The following is an 18,697-nucleotide window of genomic DNA, read 5'->3' on the forward strand; positions in this document are numbered from 1 at the left end:
TCAGAAGTGGGGAATACAATAACTGAAATGAAGAATACACTAGAAAGAATCAATAGCAGATTAGATGAAATAGAGAATCAAATCAGCAATTTGAAAGACAAGGTAGCAGAGAACACAAATCAGAATAACAAAAACAAAAAAGAGTTTTAAAAATGAGAATAGTTTAAAGGACCTTTGGGACAACATCAAGTGTAAAAATATTCGGATCGTAGGGTCACCAGAAAGAATCAGTAATTTAAAAACTCCCAACAAACAAAAGTCCTGGACCAGATGGCTTCACAGGTGAATTTTATCCCACATTTAAATAAGAATTAACACCTATCATTGTTAAACCATTCCAAAAAATTTGAGAAGAAGGAAGGCTCCCAAGATCATTCTATGAAGCCAGCATTACCCTGATTCCAAAACCAGACAAAGATATTACAAAAAGAAAAGTATAGGCCAATATCCCTGATGTTCATACATGCAAAAATCAATAAAATATTAACAAATCAAATTCAGCAATACATTTGAAAAAGATCATACATCATGACCAAGTGGAATTTATTCCTAGGATGCAAGATTGGTTCAATAGCCACAAATCAATTAACGTGATGCACCTCACAAAAACATGAAAGATAAAAATCATATCAACAGATGCAGAAAAACCTTTTGAAAAATACAACATCCATTTATGATAAAAACTCTCAGCAAAGTGGAAATAGAGAGAACGCACCTCAACATACTAAAGGCCATATACAATAAACCCACAGCTAACCTCATACTCAACTGGGAAAAGCTAAAAGCATTCTCCTTAAGATCAGGAGCAAGACATGATGTCCACTTTTACCACTTTTATTCAACATAGTATTGGAAGACCTAGCCAAAGCAATCTCATTAAATAAATAAATGACATCCAAATTGGAAAGGAAGAATAAAATGGTCATTATTTGCAGATGACATGATACTATACAGAGAACCCTAAACATTCTATCTAAAAATTATTAGAACTGATAAATGAATTCAGTAAAGTAGCAGGATACAAAATTAAAATTCAAAAGTAGGTTCGTTTGTATACACCAATAATGAACTATCAGAAAGAGAAATTTAAAAATCAATCACATTTAAAGCTACATCAAAAAGAATAAAATACCTAGAAATATATTTAACCAAGGAGGTAAAAGACCTATCCTCAGAAAATTATAAGACATTGAAGAAAGAAATTGAAGAAGATACAAATAAATGGAAGCATATACTCTGCTCATGGATAGGAAGAATTAACATTGTTAAAATGTCCATACTACCCAAAGCAATCTACCGATTCAATGCAATCTCTATCAAAATACCAATGGCATTTTTCACAGAACTAGAGCAAGCAATTCTAAAATTTATATGGAACAACAAAAGACCCCAAACAGCCAAAGCAATCTTAAGAAAGAAGAACAAAGCTTGAGGTATCATACTACTTGACATGAACTATACTACAAGTTTATACTGATCAAAACAGGATGGTACTGGCATAAAAACAGACACATAGATCAATGGAACAGAGTAGAGAGCCCAGAAATAAACTCACATCTATATGATCAATTAACCTATGACAGGAGGCAAGGTTAGCATATTGCCTCCTATTGCTAGGAGGCAAGAATATGCAATGGGGTAAAGACAGTCTGTTCAATAAATGGTGTTGGGGAAACTGGACACATACATGCAAAAAAAATGAAACTTTCTTGCACCATATACAAGAATACACTCAAAATAGATTAAAGACTTAAATGTAAGACCCAAAACCACAAAATCCCTTGAAGAAAACATAAGCAGTAAACTCTCTGACATTGCTCTTAGTAATATTTTTTCTGATATCTCTCCTAGGGCAAGGGAAACAAAAGGAAAAATAAACAAATGGGAGTATATCGAACTAAAAAGGTTTTGCACAGAGAAGGAAACCATCAAGAAAATGAAAAGACAACCTGCTGAATGGGAGAAGATATTCACCATGATACATCCAATAAGGGGTTAATATACAAAATTTATAAACAACTCATACAACTCAACACCAAAAAACAAACAATCTAATTAAAAGATGGGCAGAGGATCTGAATAGATATTTGTCTAAAGAGGACATACAGATGGCCAATAGTCATATAAAAAACTGCTCATTGTCACCAATCATCAGAGAAATGCAAATTAAAACCACAATGAGATATCACCTCAAACCTGTCCGAATGGCTATCATCAATAAATCAAGAAACAACAAGTGTTGTCGAGGATGTGCAGAAAAAGGAACCCACCTGCACTGTTGCAGGCTTTCAAATTGGTGTAGCCTCTATAGAAAACATTTTGGAGTTTCCTCAAAAAATTAAAAATAGAACTACCTTATGACCCAGCAATTCTACTTCTTGGTATTTATCCGAAGAAATCCAAAACACTAATTCAGAAAGATATATGCACCCCTATGTTCATTGCAGCACTATTTACAATACCCAAGATATGGCAGCAACCTAAGTGCTCGTCAATAGACGATCAGATAAAGAAGATGTGGTACATATATACAATGGAATATTGCTAGGCCATAAGTAAAGAACGAAATCTTACCATTGCAACAACATGAATAGACCAAGAGGGTATTATATGCTAAATGAAATTAGTCAACCAGAGAAAGACAAATACCATCTAATCTCACTTACATGTGAAATCCTAAGAACAAAATAAACGAACGAACAAAATAGAAACAGACTCATAGGTACAGAGAACAAACTGATGGTTGCCAAATGAGACGGGTCTAGGTGAAAAAAGTGAAGGGATTTTTAAGAAGTACAAATTGGTAGTTACAAAATAGTCAAGGGGATGTGAAGTAAAGCACAGGGAATATAGTCAATAATGTTGCAACATTAGGAGTAGAGACAGTGGAAATGTAATGGCTGTGTGTGATGTCAGAGGGATAGTGGATGCGGGGAGCGGGGTTGACACAGTGTGAGGGATATAAATGATAAATGTCTAACTATTACTTTGTTTTGTGCACCTGAAACTAATAAAAAAAAATGGAAAAAAAATAACATTGCAACAACTCTGTATGGTGTCATGTGGGTACTAGACTAATCAGGGGGATCACTTCGTAAATTATATAAATGTCTAATCACTATGCTGTACACCTGAAACTAATATAAAATAGCATTCAATGTCAACTATAATTGAAAAAAAAGATCAATTTTGAAAAAACTAATTTTGCGCAGTGGCAGTATCGTACCCAATGAGGTTTATCCGAGGTGCGATTATTGCTAATTTAAAAAAAAATGAGTTTTAAATGCTATGCAGGGAAAAGAATAGGGTAACATCATAGCCAGAGACAAGGGATGGAGGAAGAGCCAAGGGTATCAGGAGAGATGGCACGCTGGAGGCGCACGCAAGCTGAAAGTGGAATGAACAGAGGAGCCAGCTGTGCAGATGGGGAGAGAGCGGCGAGTACAAAGTCTCTGAAGAAGGAATGAGCTTGGCATGATGGAGAAACAGCAAGAAGGCTAAAGCGGCTGGAGCACAGGAAAGCAAATAAAGGTGGAGAGGTGGGCAGAAGCCCGGTCATGAGGGGACTAGCAGACCACGAAAGGGATCTGGGGACACCATGAGGTATAGCAGCCGGGTCTCTCCTGGAGAAGGAGTCTAACGACCTGGCTTCAGATTTGTGTCCACTTCTTACTGTGTGACCTTAGGCAAGTCACTGGACCTTCCTGAACCTATCCGGTGGCCAGTGAGGTGAGGATAATATATAATCTCTGCCATACCAACCTCCAGAGGTATTTGAAAGACAAAGGGAGGTAATGGATGTCCACATCGTGTAGGAACTCATTCACATTTTAATGATTAGATAGAGAAGGTGAAGAAGGCATGTGGGTGGGAAACAGTGTAAGCAAAGGCCTGGACACAGCCCCGGGCCTGGTCTGGCTGGAGCCGCAGGCTCTGGAGGTGGGGGGGAAGCAATGGGGACAAGAGGGGGCTCAGGAGAGCACCGGGCTTTGAGTATGAGAGGAGGGGTGTACTAACCCCGACAGCAGAGAGGGTTCCTTTGTTCACTATTAGGCAGCCCATACCCACAAGACGAAGCCTGGAACCAAGGTACACCTTGGTAACTCACTGCCATTCACTGAGTGCGGGCTGGCCAGGCACCTGGGAGGGCTGGTGGCCTAGGGCATACCCTGTCTCTGAAGAGGGACCCCATTGGCAAAGAACAGGCCCTTTTCTTCTCTCATCTGGGTCACAGAGTTATTTCTGCAGAGATGCCTTGTTGGGGACCCCAGGTGCCTGAGAACCAAGATGGGGGCATGTGGGGGCACGTCAAGTCCGGGACAGAAGTGAAGAAAATAAAACTCAAGCTGGGGTGTCTGCCTATCACCAAATTTTAGGGAGATGGTCACAAAGCTCAGGGAGTAGAAACTAATGGGTGACAGATTTCAACTGAGTACCAGAAGAAACTACCAACTGGGACTACGCAGGTGGGGGGAGTGAGTACAATCACCCGGAACAGTGGGGCTTTGGGTACCTGAAAACTCAATATTTCGTAAAGGGGACAGATGCTACAGAGCTCTAGCTCATTTTGCCAACTCTTCAGATTTCATTTTTTTTCAAGAGAGGCCAGAAAACATAATTTTTTTTTAATGTGAAATTTCCCAATTTTTTAACATTGGCAGATCAATTTTTTTTTTTTTATTTAGACATTAGGGAGCCACGCAGAATGAGTCTGCAGCCAACCCCAGCCAGTGTCTGCGGTTTGGAACAGCTGCCACAGACACCCCGTTCTCCCTCTTAGATGGGCTCCTAGACCTAAAGGGAGTTCATGGAAGTGACTATATTCAGTCTCTCTGAGGCTCTGTCCTGATTTGCACCCATCCTGGCTTCCCTGGGCCCGGGAATGCTGTCACAGCTACCTCCCCCCAACTGACATTTGGGAATCCCAAACTTTACCCCATGGCCCAGCTCTAACCTGATGTTCTCATTGGGTGCCTTCCCGTATCTCTTGATGGCCATACACTCGTTCTTGTGGTTCAGCCAAGCATCCTTCTGGCAGGTGCGGTCACAGTAATGGGCAAACCTGCACTGCCCGCAGCGATGGAGCTTCTCCTGCCTCTTGAAGCAGGTGTGACACACAAAGTTCACGAGGCTGGAAACAGAGGGAGAACACATGTGATTGAGGTGGGCGAGCACCGTGGAACGGGGCCACACTGGCCTTTGGGAGGCGAGGGCTCGGGTACTGGCTCAGTGGGCCATCCTTGTTTTTCTAAGCCTCAAACTTCCACTTTTCAAAATGAGGGGCTTGGGCTTCCAAAGTCCCTTTTAGCTGTAACAATTCTTTTAGCAGATATTGTAAAGTAAACCAAATGTGGGGAACACTAGTGAGCTCTGCATATAAGCCTTTCAATTTAATTCGGCAAGTGTAGGTCTATGACCTACAGGCACTGGGACGACCGCAAGTTGCCAGAGGAACAGCTGAACTTGCAAGGCCGTGTGGTGTGAGGAGCGCTGTGAGAGCGGAGGCACAACGTGTTCCTGGAACACACTGCAGAAGACACTTGAGGAACATGGGAAGGCTCTCCTGGTCCCCTTGCCAAAAGACACAGGTCACTGGCACCAGGGCATGGGAGGGGTATTCTGTAGGACATGTGTTTCTCATTGTTGAAAAATACTTGCCCGTTTCCCAAAGAGTAAAAAATCGTAACTACCCACGACATGATCTGTTTTATACAAAAATGTTTCATAGTTCTGTGTGTTTTGCAACAGTAAGAATTACAAGGTTACTGATGTCATTGATGTTATCTAATGTAGTCTCCTGGCTCAGAGAGAGTGGAAGTGACGTGGAAGGACAATGCATGCCCATTCAGTGGGCGAGGGAGAGAGATGTAGGAAGATGAGATCCCTTCCCCATTTCCGGCCTCCCAGCATCCCCATCAAAAAGTAACGTGTCTCCCCATGTTAAAGGTACAGTCCAAACAGACAAGGTCATAGGCTAGCATGAAGGAAACATATTTTTGAGACATAACCTAACACCCAGAGTGAGTTTAATCTGGTATGATGCACAGTATCTCTAGGCCCCAACTGCAGGCTCCTGCCATGTGAGAAAGAGACATCCTAGCCAATGAAGCAGAAAAAAAGATGAAAGACGTTCAGTGACATTCAGGGAAGCGCTGAGCTACCTGGGAGAAAGTGGATATGCAAACTCAGGTTGGAGCTGACAGTCAAACAGGGATCTCAAAAGTATAAGAAAACAGGGGCTTTTAGAAATGTAGACTTCTAGAGCCTGAAGGAAGAACCTTCAACATAATACACAAGTACAGATATCCCTTGTATCTATCTCTGACCATACATTTTCTAATGCACATAGTCAAAAAGAGTTTGCTGCTTCCAATAAGTTAGTCCATTGTTGGCCAGTCCTAATTACTGTGGACTTCTTCCTTGTGTTAAGCCTGAGTTTGCCTTCTGTAAAAACATACCCCTAGAACCTAATTTTGCCATTTGGATCCTTGTCTAATGAAACAAGCTAGGTCAAGTCAGTCCTTCAAGAATTTGAAGACCACTTCCATGCTTCCCCTTCATTTCCCTTCTCCAAGTTAAACACCCCCAGCTCCTTCAACAGTTCCTTATACAAGTTTCTGGAAATCTCACACTGCTCTGGTGGTCTCCGATATGCCTACGGCATGTTCCTGCAGCCAAAGGAAAGTGGGCATAGCAGGGCAATCAAGCAAGATCCAGCAGCCAACGCTAGGGCACTGGGCTCTAGGACCAGCCCAAGGCTATGTCCAGTGGCCACAATATAACATCAAGAGATGGACAGACAGGGACAGAGCCAAGCTAAGGGCAAGGCATAGGCTACTGCTCTAAGCTAGATCCTGGGCTTCCTGGAGTCCAGGCAGTTTTCAGCCTCTAGATAGCCAACTCACCACACACTGCTATGTCCCCATCTGCTGTGAAGTGCATGGCTAGCAATTTGTAATAATCACAAAGTACTCAAGGGCATGAAAGGTTAGTTCTTATTTATAAGTTAGAGCAGACTGAAGGTTATTCCCATAACGTTATCTTCCTCACTACCTTGCGTTCCCTTAAGATTTCCTAACGAGAGAGGAAGAGTGGAACTACATCGGCATACTTAGTGAATTGCACAGAATCCATACCCCATCATAACTTTGTCACAGAGCGGGGATCCTACTTGGGAAGGTCACGAGTGTCCAGCAGAGTAGAATACAGGGGACTCATACAGGACCCTGACCATTTAGTGGGATCTCCAAACCCTGAAGAAGGGGAGCTATGCATTTCTTCCATCTGTTTCCAGTCCGGATTGCATTCTCTGTGAAGTTCATTAACAGGGACTGGGTTGCTGAAGAACCTGAGTAATTTGGATCCCAAGGAGACTTCCATGTGCACGCATAGCACCAGAGATCTTGTTAAAATTCAGGTTCTAATTCAGTAGGTCTGGGGAGGGCTTAAGAGTCTGCATTTCTAATAAGCTCCCGGGTGATGCTGATGCTACTCCAACTTTGAGTAGCAAAAATATAGAGATGAGAGAAAACCTAAACCCTACTCCTTTTGGTGGGGTATATGGGAGAGTGCCAGGTAGGCAGGAATAGGAAGTTTAAAAAAAAAAAAAGTTTTCTCTGGTCTCCATCTCCTTACGTTGGCAGCAGGATGGGTATTGTGGAAGGTCAGACCTGAAGTCAGTCAGAGCTGGGTTCAACTCCTGATTCCAGTATCTACTGGCTGTGTGACCTCAAGCAAGTCTCTAACCTCTCTGAGCCCTCATTTGCTTATGTGAAAATGGGAATAGCAACACCTAGATCTTGATAGCTCTCAGACTAATGACTATTACTTTTTAATGAAGCGTACTTACTATTCTTAAAAATTCAAGCAAAAAGAAAATTACAAAGGAGCTCCAAAACCCCACCAATCTCAAAATGATTTTGAGGGTTAAATGAAATAACGAGTAAAATAACCAGCTCAGAGCCCAGTACAGGATGAGTGTTCAGCAGATGCCAGCTGGTCCTCCCATCCATCTGTCATACAGGGAGGTTAGGCCAGGTGATCTCTGAGCTCCTGCTCTCCTCTAGCATCCACTATTTCTCAGGCAGCCACCAGACAGGAAGACCTCTCAGGTAGAAGAGAATCCCTATAAGGGGGTAAGTGTACTTCCTTGACAGAAAAACCTCCCGTTTTATTTCCTTTGTGAGAGAGAGAATCCAAAAGACATTAAGCCCTAAAACTACTTTTTAAATTCCAGGAGAAAGAGTGTTTCATCCAGACAGCTTACCTGGATGTTTCATTTCTCCTCCTAGTCTCATTTTGTCCAATCCAAAGAGTCCCATTTACACAACATTTTGCAAAGACAGGTTTTTAGCAATTCTCTAACAAGCTTTAAAGTAGTGGTGATCAATATCCTCACAGGGGTGTTATTTGCATAGGGGTCTCTCATGCCTGACACTGCTCTGCAAAGGGCAAAGGAAGCCCCAAGCCTACCTGTTTGCCTGCAGCCCTGAGTGTGCCCTGACCCAGCCAGGAGGTCCCCACTTACTCTTTGTTCTGCAGCCCTGGGTTATGTCATCTGTCAGAGTCAAGAGGGATGGAAGGGCAGCTATTGCTCAGTTCCTTGTATGGACATAACCAGTTAACGGACAGATAAACACAAAGAGAAGGCCCCTGCAAGTTGAACGAGCCCTGCAAAAACATAGCCAGAGAGAACTGGACCAACAGCTCTGGCTTTCTAGGCTGCTTAAAAACTCTCAGCCAGCCAGGAGGTCTCCCCCTAAAAATCAAGGGGGAGGAGGCGTGTCTTAAAGAACATCCCATCCAAGTACCCAGAGAACTATACAGGTAGCGTGATACCTCCAACTTTGTTCCTCTTTCTCAAGACTGCTTTGGCTGTTTGGGGTCTTTTGTAGTTGCATATAAATTTTAGGATTATTTGTTCTAGTTCTGTGAAAAACGCCATTGGTATTTTGATAGGTATTGCATTGAATCTGTAGATTGCTTTGTATAGTGCAAACATTTTAACAATGTTAATTCTTTCTATCCATGAGCAGAGTATATGCTTCAATTTATTTGAGTCTTCTCCAATCTTTTTCAACAATGTCTTCTAGTTTTCCAAGCACAGGTCTTTTACCTCCTTGGTTGAATTAATTCCTTGGTGTTTTATTCTTTTCAATGCAGTTGTAAATGGGATTGTGTTTTTAAGTTCTCTTTCTGACATTTATTATTGATGTATAAACATGCAACTGATTTCTGCATCTTAATTTTATATCCTGCTACTTTACTGAATTCATTTATCAGTTCTGATAGTTTTTACATGGAATCTTTAGAGTTCTCAATATACAGTATCATGTCATCTGCAAAAAATGACGGTTTTCCTTTTTCCTTTCCAATTTGGATGGCTTTATTTCTTCATCTTGTCTGATTGCTGTGGCTAGAACTTCCAATATTATGTTGAATAAAGCAGTGAAAGTGGGCATCTGTGTCTTGTTCCTAATCTTAAGGAACACACTTTTAGCTTTTCACCATTGATTATAATGTTAGATGTGTTTTGTCATATATGGCTTTTATTATGTTGAGGTATGTTCCCTCTATTCCCTCAGCAAACGTTCTTTGCTGAGAACGTTTACATAAATGGGTGTTCGGTTTTGTCAAATGCTTTTGCTGCATCTAACGATATAATCATATGATTTTTATCCTTCATTTCGTTTGTGATATATTACATTGATTGATTTGCAGATGTTGAACCAACCTTGCATCCCAGGAATAAATGCCACTTGATCATGGTGTATGATCTTTTTAATATGTTGCGGAATTCGGTTTGCTAATATTTTGTTGAGGCATTTTGCATCTATGTCCAGCAGAAATACTGGCCTATAACTTTCTCTTTTTGTAATGTCTTTGTCTGGTTTTGGAATCAGGATAATGCTGGCCTCATAAAATGAGCTTGGTAGCCTTCCCTTCTATTCAATTTTTTGGAATAGCTTGAGAAGGATAAGTTTTAATTCTTCCATGAATGTTTGATAAAATTCACCTGTGAAGCCATCGGTTGTTTTTTGGGATTTTTTTTTTCCTGATTTAAATACATTAGTAGTTACTGGTATATTCATATTTTTTTGTTTCTTCTTAATTCAATCTTGGAAGATTGCATGTTTCTAGGAATTTATCAATTTCTTCCAGATTGTCCAATTTGTGGGCATATAATTTTTTGTAGTATTTCCTAATAGTCCTTTGTATTTCTATGATGTTGTTTGTCACTTCTTTCATTTCTGATTTTATTTGTTTGGGACCTCACTTTTTTCTTGGTGAGTCTGGCTAAAGGTTTATCATTCTTTTAAATTATCTTTTCAAAAAAGCAGCTCTTGGTTTCATTGATCTTTTCTATTGGTTATTTAAGCTCTATCTTATTTTTCACTCTGATTTTTACAATTTCCTTTCTTTATGTATTCTTCTTTTTCTAGTTCCTTCAGGCATAAGGTTATATAGTTGTTTTGAGACTTTTCTTGTTTCTTGAGGTCTGCTTGTATTGCTATGAGTTTCCCTTTCAGAACTACTTTGGCTGTATCCCATAGATTTGGGGTCATTGTGTTTTTATTTCCATTTATCTAAAAGTATCTTTTGATTTCTTCCTTGATATCATTGTTAACACATTCATTGTTTAATAGCAGGTTATTTAGCCTCTTTTTGTTTTGTTTTTTTTTTTCAGTTTTCTTCTTGTAATTGATTTCTAGTTTCATACTATTGTGATCAGAGAAGATGCTTGATATGATATCAAACTTCTTAAAATTATTGTAACTTGATTTGTGGCCTAACATGTGGTCTACCCTGGAAAATGTTCCATGTGCACTTGAAAAGACTGTACATTCTTCTGCATGTGGAAGAATCAAATAAAAATAATCAATATCAAATAAGTCCATCTGGTCTAATATTTCATTTAATGCCTCAGTTTTCTTGTTGATTTTCTGTCTGGAAGATCTATCCATTAATGTCAAAGAGGTGTTAAATTCCCTTACTATGATGGTATTACTGCTGATCTCTCCTTTTACGTCAGTCAATATTTTCTTTATATATTTAGATGTGCCTACATTGGGTGTGTAAATGTTTAAAGGGTTTATCCTCTTGTTGGATTTATCCCTTCATCATTATGAAATGTCCTTCTTTGTCTCTTGTTAAACCCTTTGGTTTAAAGCCTAATTTGTCTAAGTATTGCTACCCCAGATTTTTAAAAATTTCCTTTTGTATAAAATATCTTTTCCCATCCCTTTACTTTCAGTCTCTGTGTGTGTTTTGATCTGAACTGGGTCTCTTGTAGGTAGCATATGTATTGGTCTTGTTTTCTTATCCTTTCAGCCACTCCATGTCTTTTGATTGGGACATTTAATCCATTTACGTTTAAAGTAATTATTGATAGATAGTTATCACTCTTTATTCTAAATGATAATTTGCAGAGTAGGGTAATCTTGGTTGTAGGTCCTTGCTTTTCATCACTTTGAATATTTCACGACAACCCCTTCTGACCTGCAAAGTTTCTATTGAGAAATCAGTTGACAGTTTTATGGGAACTTCTTTTTACATACCTAACTGCTTTTCTCTTGCTGCTGTTAAGATTCCATTTTGGTCTTTACCTTTTTGTGTTTTAATTATGATGTGTCTTGGTGTGGACCTATTTTGGTTCATCTTGTTTGGGACTCTGCACTTCCTGGACTTGTATGTCTATTTCCTTTGCCAGGATAGGGAAGTCTTTAGTCAGTATTTCTTCAAATAGGTTTTCAATCCTTTGCTCTCTCTCTTCTCCTTCTGGTACCCCTATGATATGAATGTTGTTATGTTTTATGTTGTCCCAGAGGTTCCTTAAAATATCCTCATTTTTGTTTTATTCTTTTTTTCCCCTGTTCAGATTGGATATTTTCTGCTACCTTGTCTTCCAAATTGCGGATGTGAACCTCTGCTTCATCTAATCAGCTGTTAATTGCATCTAATGTATCCATCTTAGTTACTGTAGTCTTCATTTCTGACTGGTTCTTTTTTATGATTTTTATCTCTTTGTGTAAGTTCTCACTGAGTTAATCTATTTTTTCCTTAAGTTCATTAAGCATTCTGATAATCAGTGTTTTGAATTCTGCATCTGGTAGAGTGCTTGTCCGCATTTTTTTAAAGTTCTTTTTCTGAAGTTTTTTTTCTGTTCCTTCATTTCAGACATATTTGTTTGTCTCCTCATTTTGGCTGCCTCCCTATGTTTTTTTCTATGTATTAGGCAGGTCTGCTACAATTCCCAATCTTTGTAGTGTGGCCTTATGTAATAGGTGCCCTGTTGGGCCCCATGGCACAGTCTTCCTGGTCACCTGTGCCATGTGTTCCAGGGTTGCCCCTTGTGTGGGTTATGTGTGCCCTCCTGTTTTAGTTGAGACTTGATTGCTGTTGGTGCATCAGTGGGTGTGATTGACCCTCAGGCTGATTGGCTGTGAGGATTGTCCATGACTACAGCTAATGAGCTATTGTTCCAGGGGGTGAGGAGTGGCTGGGGAACTGACCCCACAGAGGTGAATTAGCTTTAGCAGGGCTGTGGTGCCTGCTTAATCCATCCTTTGGTTGTGTCATTTGTTAAGCTAATCAGGTGGTCTTCTGGTGTGATCTAAAGTCAGCCACTTGGGTGTATTGATTTTGTGGCCTCTTGGGAGGAACTCTGATGCAAGCCCAGGTGAGCTACTGCCTGTGCCATGTCCAGGGCCACCTGGTAGGAGTTACAAAATGATCTGTGTTTGGTAGCTGCCTGTGCTAGGCTTGCAGACTCCTGGGAGAGGCTATGCTGAAAACTGAGGCCAGCTTCCATTACTGCCAAGCTTAAGGCCACTTAGCAAGAGGTTTGGGGAATGCTGAGGCCAGCTGTTGCTTATTGGGGGTTTGTGGGCCTTTGAGAGATTTTAGGAAATTCTGCATCAAGGGCCTAGGCAGACTGCTTGTATGAAGCGGCACTGAAAGAGGTTTGGGCTGGATATGTGAATTAGGTGGGGCGGGGTCTCAGGAAATCACCAATGTGGGCCAAACGGTGTTAGCCAAGCTAATGAAAACTCAGATTTGGTGCCCACCTGTGCCTGCCAAATGTGTGGGGAGAGGACTCAACAAAGGAACAATGGCACCTGCCAGAACTTCAGTCCTAGAGAAAGCTTCCGCTCCAGCCCTCACCCTTAAGCCAGACAATTCAATTCCTCCTCCTATATCCCTGGTGCTTTTCAAGCTGCTGTCCCTTCACTGGAGCTTAGGGCAAGTGTTTGTGAGTAAGCAAGTTTGTGCTAGGACCCTTTAAGAGGATACCTGGGTCTACAGCAGCCCTAAATCTCAGCCGGATGGAGTTCTCACTGATTTTCACAGCTAGATATTGTGGAAATTCCTCTTTTCAGCACTGGCAACCCAGGCTGGCAAGCCTAGTGTGGGGCTGGGACCCCTCACTCCTCATAGGTGACCTCCACAGCCAAGATATCCCTCCCAATTCTTAACCACCACACTTGGGTGTGGGACTAGCCCATTTTATGTCTCTGCTCCTCCTATTAGTCTTGACATGGCTACCTCTTTCTATCCTTAGTTATAGGAGTTCTGTTCAGCTAGTCTTCAGGTGGTTGTAAGTTTGATGTGGTTGTGGGAGGTGAGCACAGCACTTACCCTCTCCACCTTCTTGAACAGAAGGGTCTAAAATGTTTTATTAAAGTATAGTTGGCATAAAATATTATATTTGTTTCAGGTGTACAACATAGTGATTTGATATTTATGTATCTTATAATGTGATCACCATACTCAGCCCAGGAACCATCTGTCACTGTGCAACTCATTACAATATTATTGACTATATTCCCTGTGATATACACTACATTTCTGTGGTTTATTTATTTTATGAATGGAAGTATATACTTCTTATTCCTCTTCACCTTTTTCACCCCTAGTAACCATTCCCCTCCCCTAGTAACCCTCAGTTAGTTTTCTGTATCTATAAATCTGCTTGTTTTATTTGTTTGTTTTATTTATTTATTTTTTTAGATTCCACAAATGAATGAAATCACACAGTATTTGTCTTTCTCTGTCTGACTTATTTCACTTAGCATAATACCCTCTAGGTCCATCCATATTGTCACAAATAAGCTTTCATTCTTTTTATGTCTGAGTAATATTCCATCGTGTATATGTACCACATCTTCTTTATCCATTCATCTTTCAATGAATACCTAGGTTGCTTCTATATCTAAGCTATTGTAAATAATTCTTCAGTGAACATGGGGGTGCATACATCTTTTCAAATTAGTGTTTTCATTTTCTTCAGATAAATACCCAGAAGTGAAACTGCTGGGTTGTAAGGTAGTTCTATTTTTAACTTTTTGAGGAATCTCCATACTGTTTTTCATAGTGGCTGCACCAATTTACAATCTCAGCAAAAGTGCATAAGGGTTCCCTTTTCTCCACATCCTTGTCAACACTTATTTGTTGACTTTTTGATAATAGCCATTCTGACTGGTGTGAAGTAGTATCTCATTGTGGTTTGCTTTGCATTTCCCTGATGATTAGTGATGTTGAGCACCTTTTCATGTGTCTGTTGGTCATCTATGTAACTTTTTTGGAGAAATGTCTATTCATGTCCTCTGCCTATTTTTTAATCAGATCATTTCTTTTTTTATATTGAGTTGTAAGAGTTCCTTATATTTTTTCAATATTAACCCCTTGTTAGATATATCATTTGTGAATATCTTCTCCCATTCAGTAGGTTGTCTTTTCATTTTGTTGATGGTTTCCTTCACTATGTAGAAGCTTTTTAATGTGATGTAATCCCATTTATTTTTGCTTTTATTTTCTTTGCCCAAGGAGACATATTAAAATTTATATTGCTGGGCCAGTCCAGTGGCTCAGGTGGTTGGAGTGCCGGGCTCCTAACACTGAGGTCGCCAGTTCAATTCCCACATGGGCCAGTAAGTTGGGCCCTCTATAGCTAAGATTGTGAACAGTAGCTCTCCCTGGAACTGGGCTGCTGTGAGCAGCTGGAGGTCAGTGTGAGCTGCCGTGGGCTGCTGTGTGCTGCCAGGAGCAGCCAGTGGCCAGTGTGAATGTCCAGAAGCCAGCGTGAGTGACCAGCAGCCATTGTGAGCAGCCGTCAGCCAGCGAGAGCTGCTGTGAGCGGCTGACCGATGACTGGCAACCAAATGCCTCAGCCGGGGCGGACACGGAGCACAAGGCTCATAATAACAGCATGGGTCAGGGAGCTGTGTCCCACACAACTAGACTGAGAAACAATGGCTTGCACCTGAGTGTGGGAGGAGGCAGAAGATATATATATATCTGAAAATAAGACCTAGCCAGACAATCAACTCTGTGTCTTTTGGAGCAAAAATTTATGTAAGACCCAATCTTATTTTACTATAAGACTGGGTCTTATATAATATAGTATAGTATAATATAATATAATATAATATGATATAATATAATATAATATAATATAATAATACTGCTTCTTATATTAATTTTTGCTCCAAAAGATGCATTAGAGCTGATGTCTGGCTAGGTCTTATTTTTGGGGAAACACAGTACATATACATATATATGACATATATATATATGACATATATATGTCATATATATGTCATATATATGACATATATATATGCATATGTACATATCTGAAACCAAAGTCAAAAAGTTTACTACCTACATTTTTTTCTAGGAGTTTTATGGTTTCAGGTTTTACATTTAAGTCTTTAATCCATTTTAAGTTTATTTTTGCATATGGTGTAAGATAGAGATCCAGTTTCATTTTCTGCATGCATATGTCCAGTTTTCCCAATTTATTGAAGACACTGTCGTTTCTCCATTGTATATTCTTGGCTCCTTTGTTTTAGATTAATTGGTGACAGAAGTGATAGAAGTGAGGGTTTATTTCTCTATTATGTTCCATTGATCTATGTGTCTGTTTTTGTACCAATACAATACAGTTTTGATTATTATAACCTTGTAGTATAATTTGAAATCTAGGAGCGTGATATTTCCATCTTTGTTCTTCTTTCTCAAGATGGCTCTAGTTATTCAGGATCTTTTGTGGTTCTATATAAATTTTTGGATTGTTTGTTCTAGTTCTGAGAAGTTTTTAACATCTCTTTTCTTAAAATAGCAAGTCTTAAGATTTTTCTCTGCCACAACTCACATAATGAGGTTCGCACGCCACATTCAAACCTGTGTGCATTTCCCACACTCTAGCTGCAAACAAACTCCAGTTCTCATGCTCAAAACACATCTTCCAATGCAATTGAGTGAAGATGACTACATTATGGGGTCAACCTGGCATTTGATCTAATCTGTGTTTAAAGGACAATTATTCCTAAACTTCTGCATTTAAGGATTATTTTAGTAAAATTCAGCAACAGCTTATAATAGATCATGTGACATAGCAACACGTTTTACCTTCACAGCTACAAGTGCCAAATTAAGGGCATATTTTCAAATCTACCATGGTTATCCTCATAATCAAGTACAAACATTTAATGCTATAACTTGAATACTTTAACAGTTACTCACTCATTTCTGAACTAACTTCAGAAATTTCTCTAATCCTTTTATTAAATTATTTCCATTTATAGCATCATTTGTCCCCCAGCACCCACCCAACAGCTGTTACCAGCTTAAAGGCCACACGAGTCTTTGTGCATATGCCACGGCTAATCCTGGTGTTCCCACAGGCCCAACATAGAATTACACTGGCTAAAAGCCCAGCTGTCTTCACTGGCCCTGAAGAAACTCATAAATGCTTTGATTTTCAAAAAGAGCTGCCGACAATACTTTCTTTTAAAGTACTCCACTTTTTTTCACATTCTAATCTTTGTTTTTCCCTATACACATACATTTACATAATCTCATGAGCACTTTAACTCCTTAAACAGGATCATTTAGTAGCTGGTCAAGTTTTTACCTAAAGAACTTTAACATTTTTGTGATCAATTGGATTAACAGGAAATTCATATTATTGGCTGTGGTAGGCTAAATAGCCCCCCAAAATGTAAATATCCTAATCCCCAGAAACTGCAAATATGTTACCTTACATGGTAAAAGGGACTTTGAAGATGTTATTAAGATTAAGGCTGTTAAGATGGGGAAATTATCTTGAATCATTGGGGTGGGCCTCATGTAATCACAAGGGTCCTTATAAGAAGGAGGCAGGAGGTCAGAAGGGGAGAAGATGCTACACTGCTGGCTTTGAAGATAGAACCAAGGAATGCAGGTCCAATTCTGCACCCAATTCCAATGTGTGTGGGGGTGGTTTCTTAAACCACCAAACAATTCTCCGACACCAGGTGGGCATCTTAAAATCCAATTCAGTTCTAACACTATCTACCTGGAGATAGCATCAGATCTCAAAGGTTAAGGGCTCAGTCCCACAAATCCGTCCCCCAAACCCGACCCCCTCAACTTCATGTGATGCATGACTGCACTTTTTTTTTTAATATAAATCACAATATTATAGCATGCAGACTGTAGAAGATAGAAAAGCCAAGGAAACCTAGTCCTAAGGACTCATTTGAGATCTCTGATCTCCAGAAGTTGAAAGATAATTAGTTTGTGTTGTTCAAGCCACTAAAATTTGTGGTAATTTGTTACAGGAACAGCAGGAAACTAGTATATTGTATTGCTATTACAAGCACTTTTTTTTAATTATGTAATCACATGTATATTCCTGTGTTTTACGTAGGAGTTTCTGGATCTAACCATTCTCAGGTCCCAGAACAAGACTTTGATTCTTCTAAAATTGATGGATGGGTATGCTTTCTTTTATTAAGATTAAATATTGTTAATTGGACTGACAAGAACAAAAGAAAATTAAGTAGGCAATTCTAGAATGACGTGTGGGGTGGGTAGTGAGAGATGATGACTGGAGAAAATCCCAGAAGACTGTCCTGCCCCAGAAGAGTAACCCCTGTGTGACCGGGAAAGGCCCTTCACTTCACGAAGCCTCAGTTTCCCAATCTGTAAGAGAGGATTGAATAAATTCAACAGGTTTCAATCTTCTTCTGGGTTGAAAGTGATTTTGAAAGTGATGAAAGCCATGGACTTTCTCCCCAGAAATAAAAAGCATGCATGCGTATCCATATAAACTACGATCCTCCAATTATAGGTATTTCCTTAGTTAAGGATCCATGGACCCAAGTTAGGAATCTATAGGCTAGATACACTCTAACTCAAGATGTCTGGGACTGTTAAAAGGAATAGCCTAATAGTATCTTTGGCTCCTAGGACTGCCCACAAGCACCATTCCTGTGACATTTCTTGTATTTGACGCTAAAATAAAATAATAATCAGAACAAGCTCCATTCCTATACTAGCCTTGCACTCTTCTCTTGCTGCACTGGAATCTTTTTCACATAGAATATATCATGCAACTAGAATCTCAGGCTGCAAGAGATCTTTAGTCATCTGACTTAATTCTTCTCTATTGTTTGACTCTGTGCATACATCATCTCTGCCAGGTTGTCACAAGGAAATACACAATCTTGGAGGTCTCCCTTTCCATCTCCAGACAGCACTGACAGGCCTGTTCTACTCATCAGGCTGTTCTACTCATAGAGGCTCGGTGTCAAGGGACTAAAAGCTTGTAGGTGGCCCAGGAAAAGCTTTGGGACTGATACATTTTAATGGTTCCCAAAATTTTTAAAAACAAAAATGCAAAATGGAAATAACAATTTCAAAAGCAAAG

At 39.8% G+C, this 18,697-nt stretch overlaps 1 protein-coding gene and 1 pseudogene across 4 annotated transcripts in view; one reads left to right on the plus strand and one right to left on the minus strand.

The window, feature by feature from the left end:
* SMYD1 (SET and MYND domain containing 1) overlaps nucleotides 1-18,697 on the minus strand; it is a 52,083-nt gene that overhangs the window by 23,212 nt on the left and 10,174 nt on the right. For all 4 annotated transcript variants that reach the window (XM_033125652.1, XM_033125651.1, XM_033125654.1 and 1 more), the window contains one exon: nucleotides 4,955-5,131. In XM_033125652.1, the coding sequence (XP_032981543.1) occupies nucleotides 4,955-5,131 (177 nt within the window). The remainder of the gene's footprint in view (nucleotides 1-4,954; nucleotides 5,132-18,697) is intronic.
* Nucleotides 3,201-3,289, plus strand: LOC117033483 (uncharacterized; annotated as a pseudogene).

Source organism: Rhinolophus ferrumequinum, chromosome 13 (assembly GCF_004115265.2).
Source record: "Rhinolophus ferrumequinum isolate MPI-CBG mRhiFer1 chromosome 13, mRhiFer1_v1.p, whole genome shotgun sequence".
In the NCBI taxonomy this organism is placed as follows: domain Eukaryota; kingdom Metazoa; phylum Chordata; class Mammalia; order Chiroptera; family Rhinolophidae; genus Rhinolophus; species Rhinolophus ferrumequinum.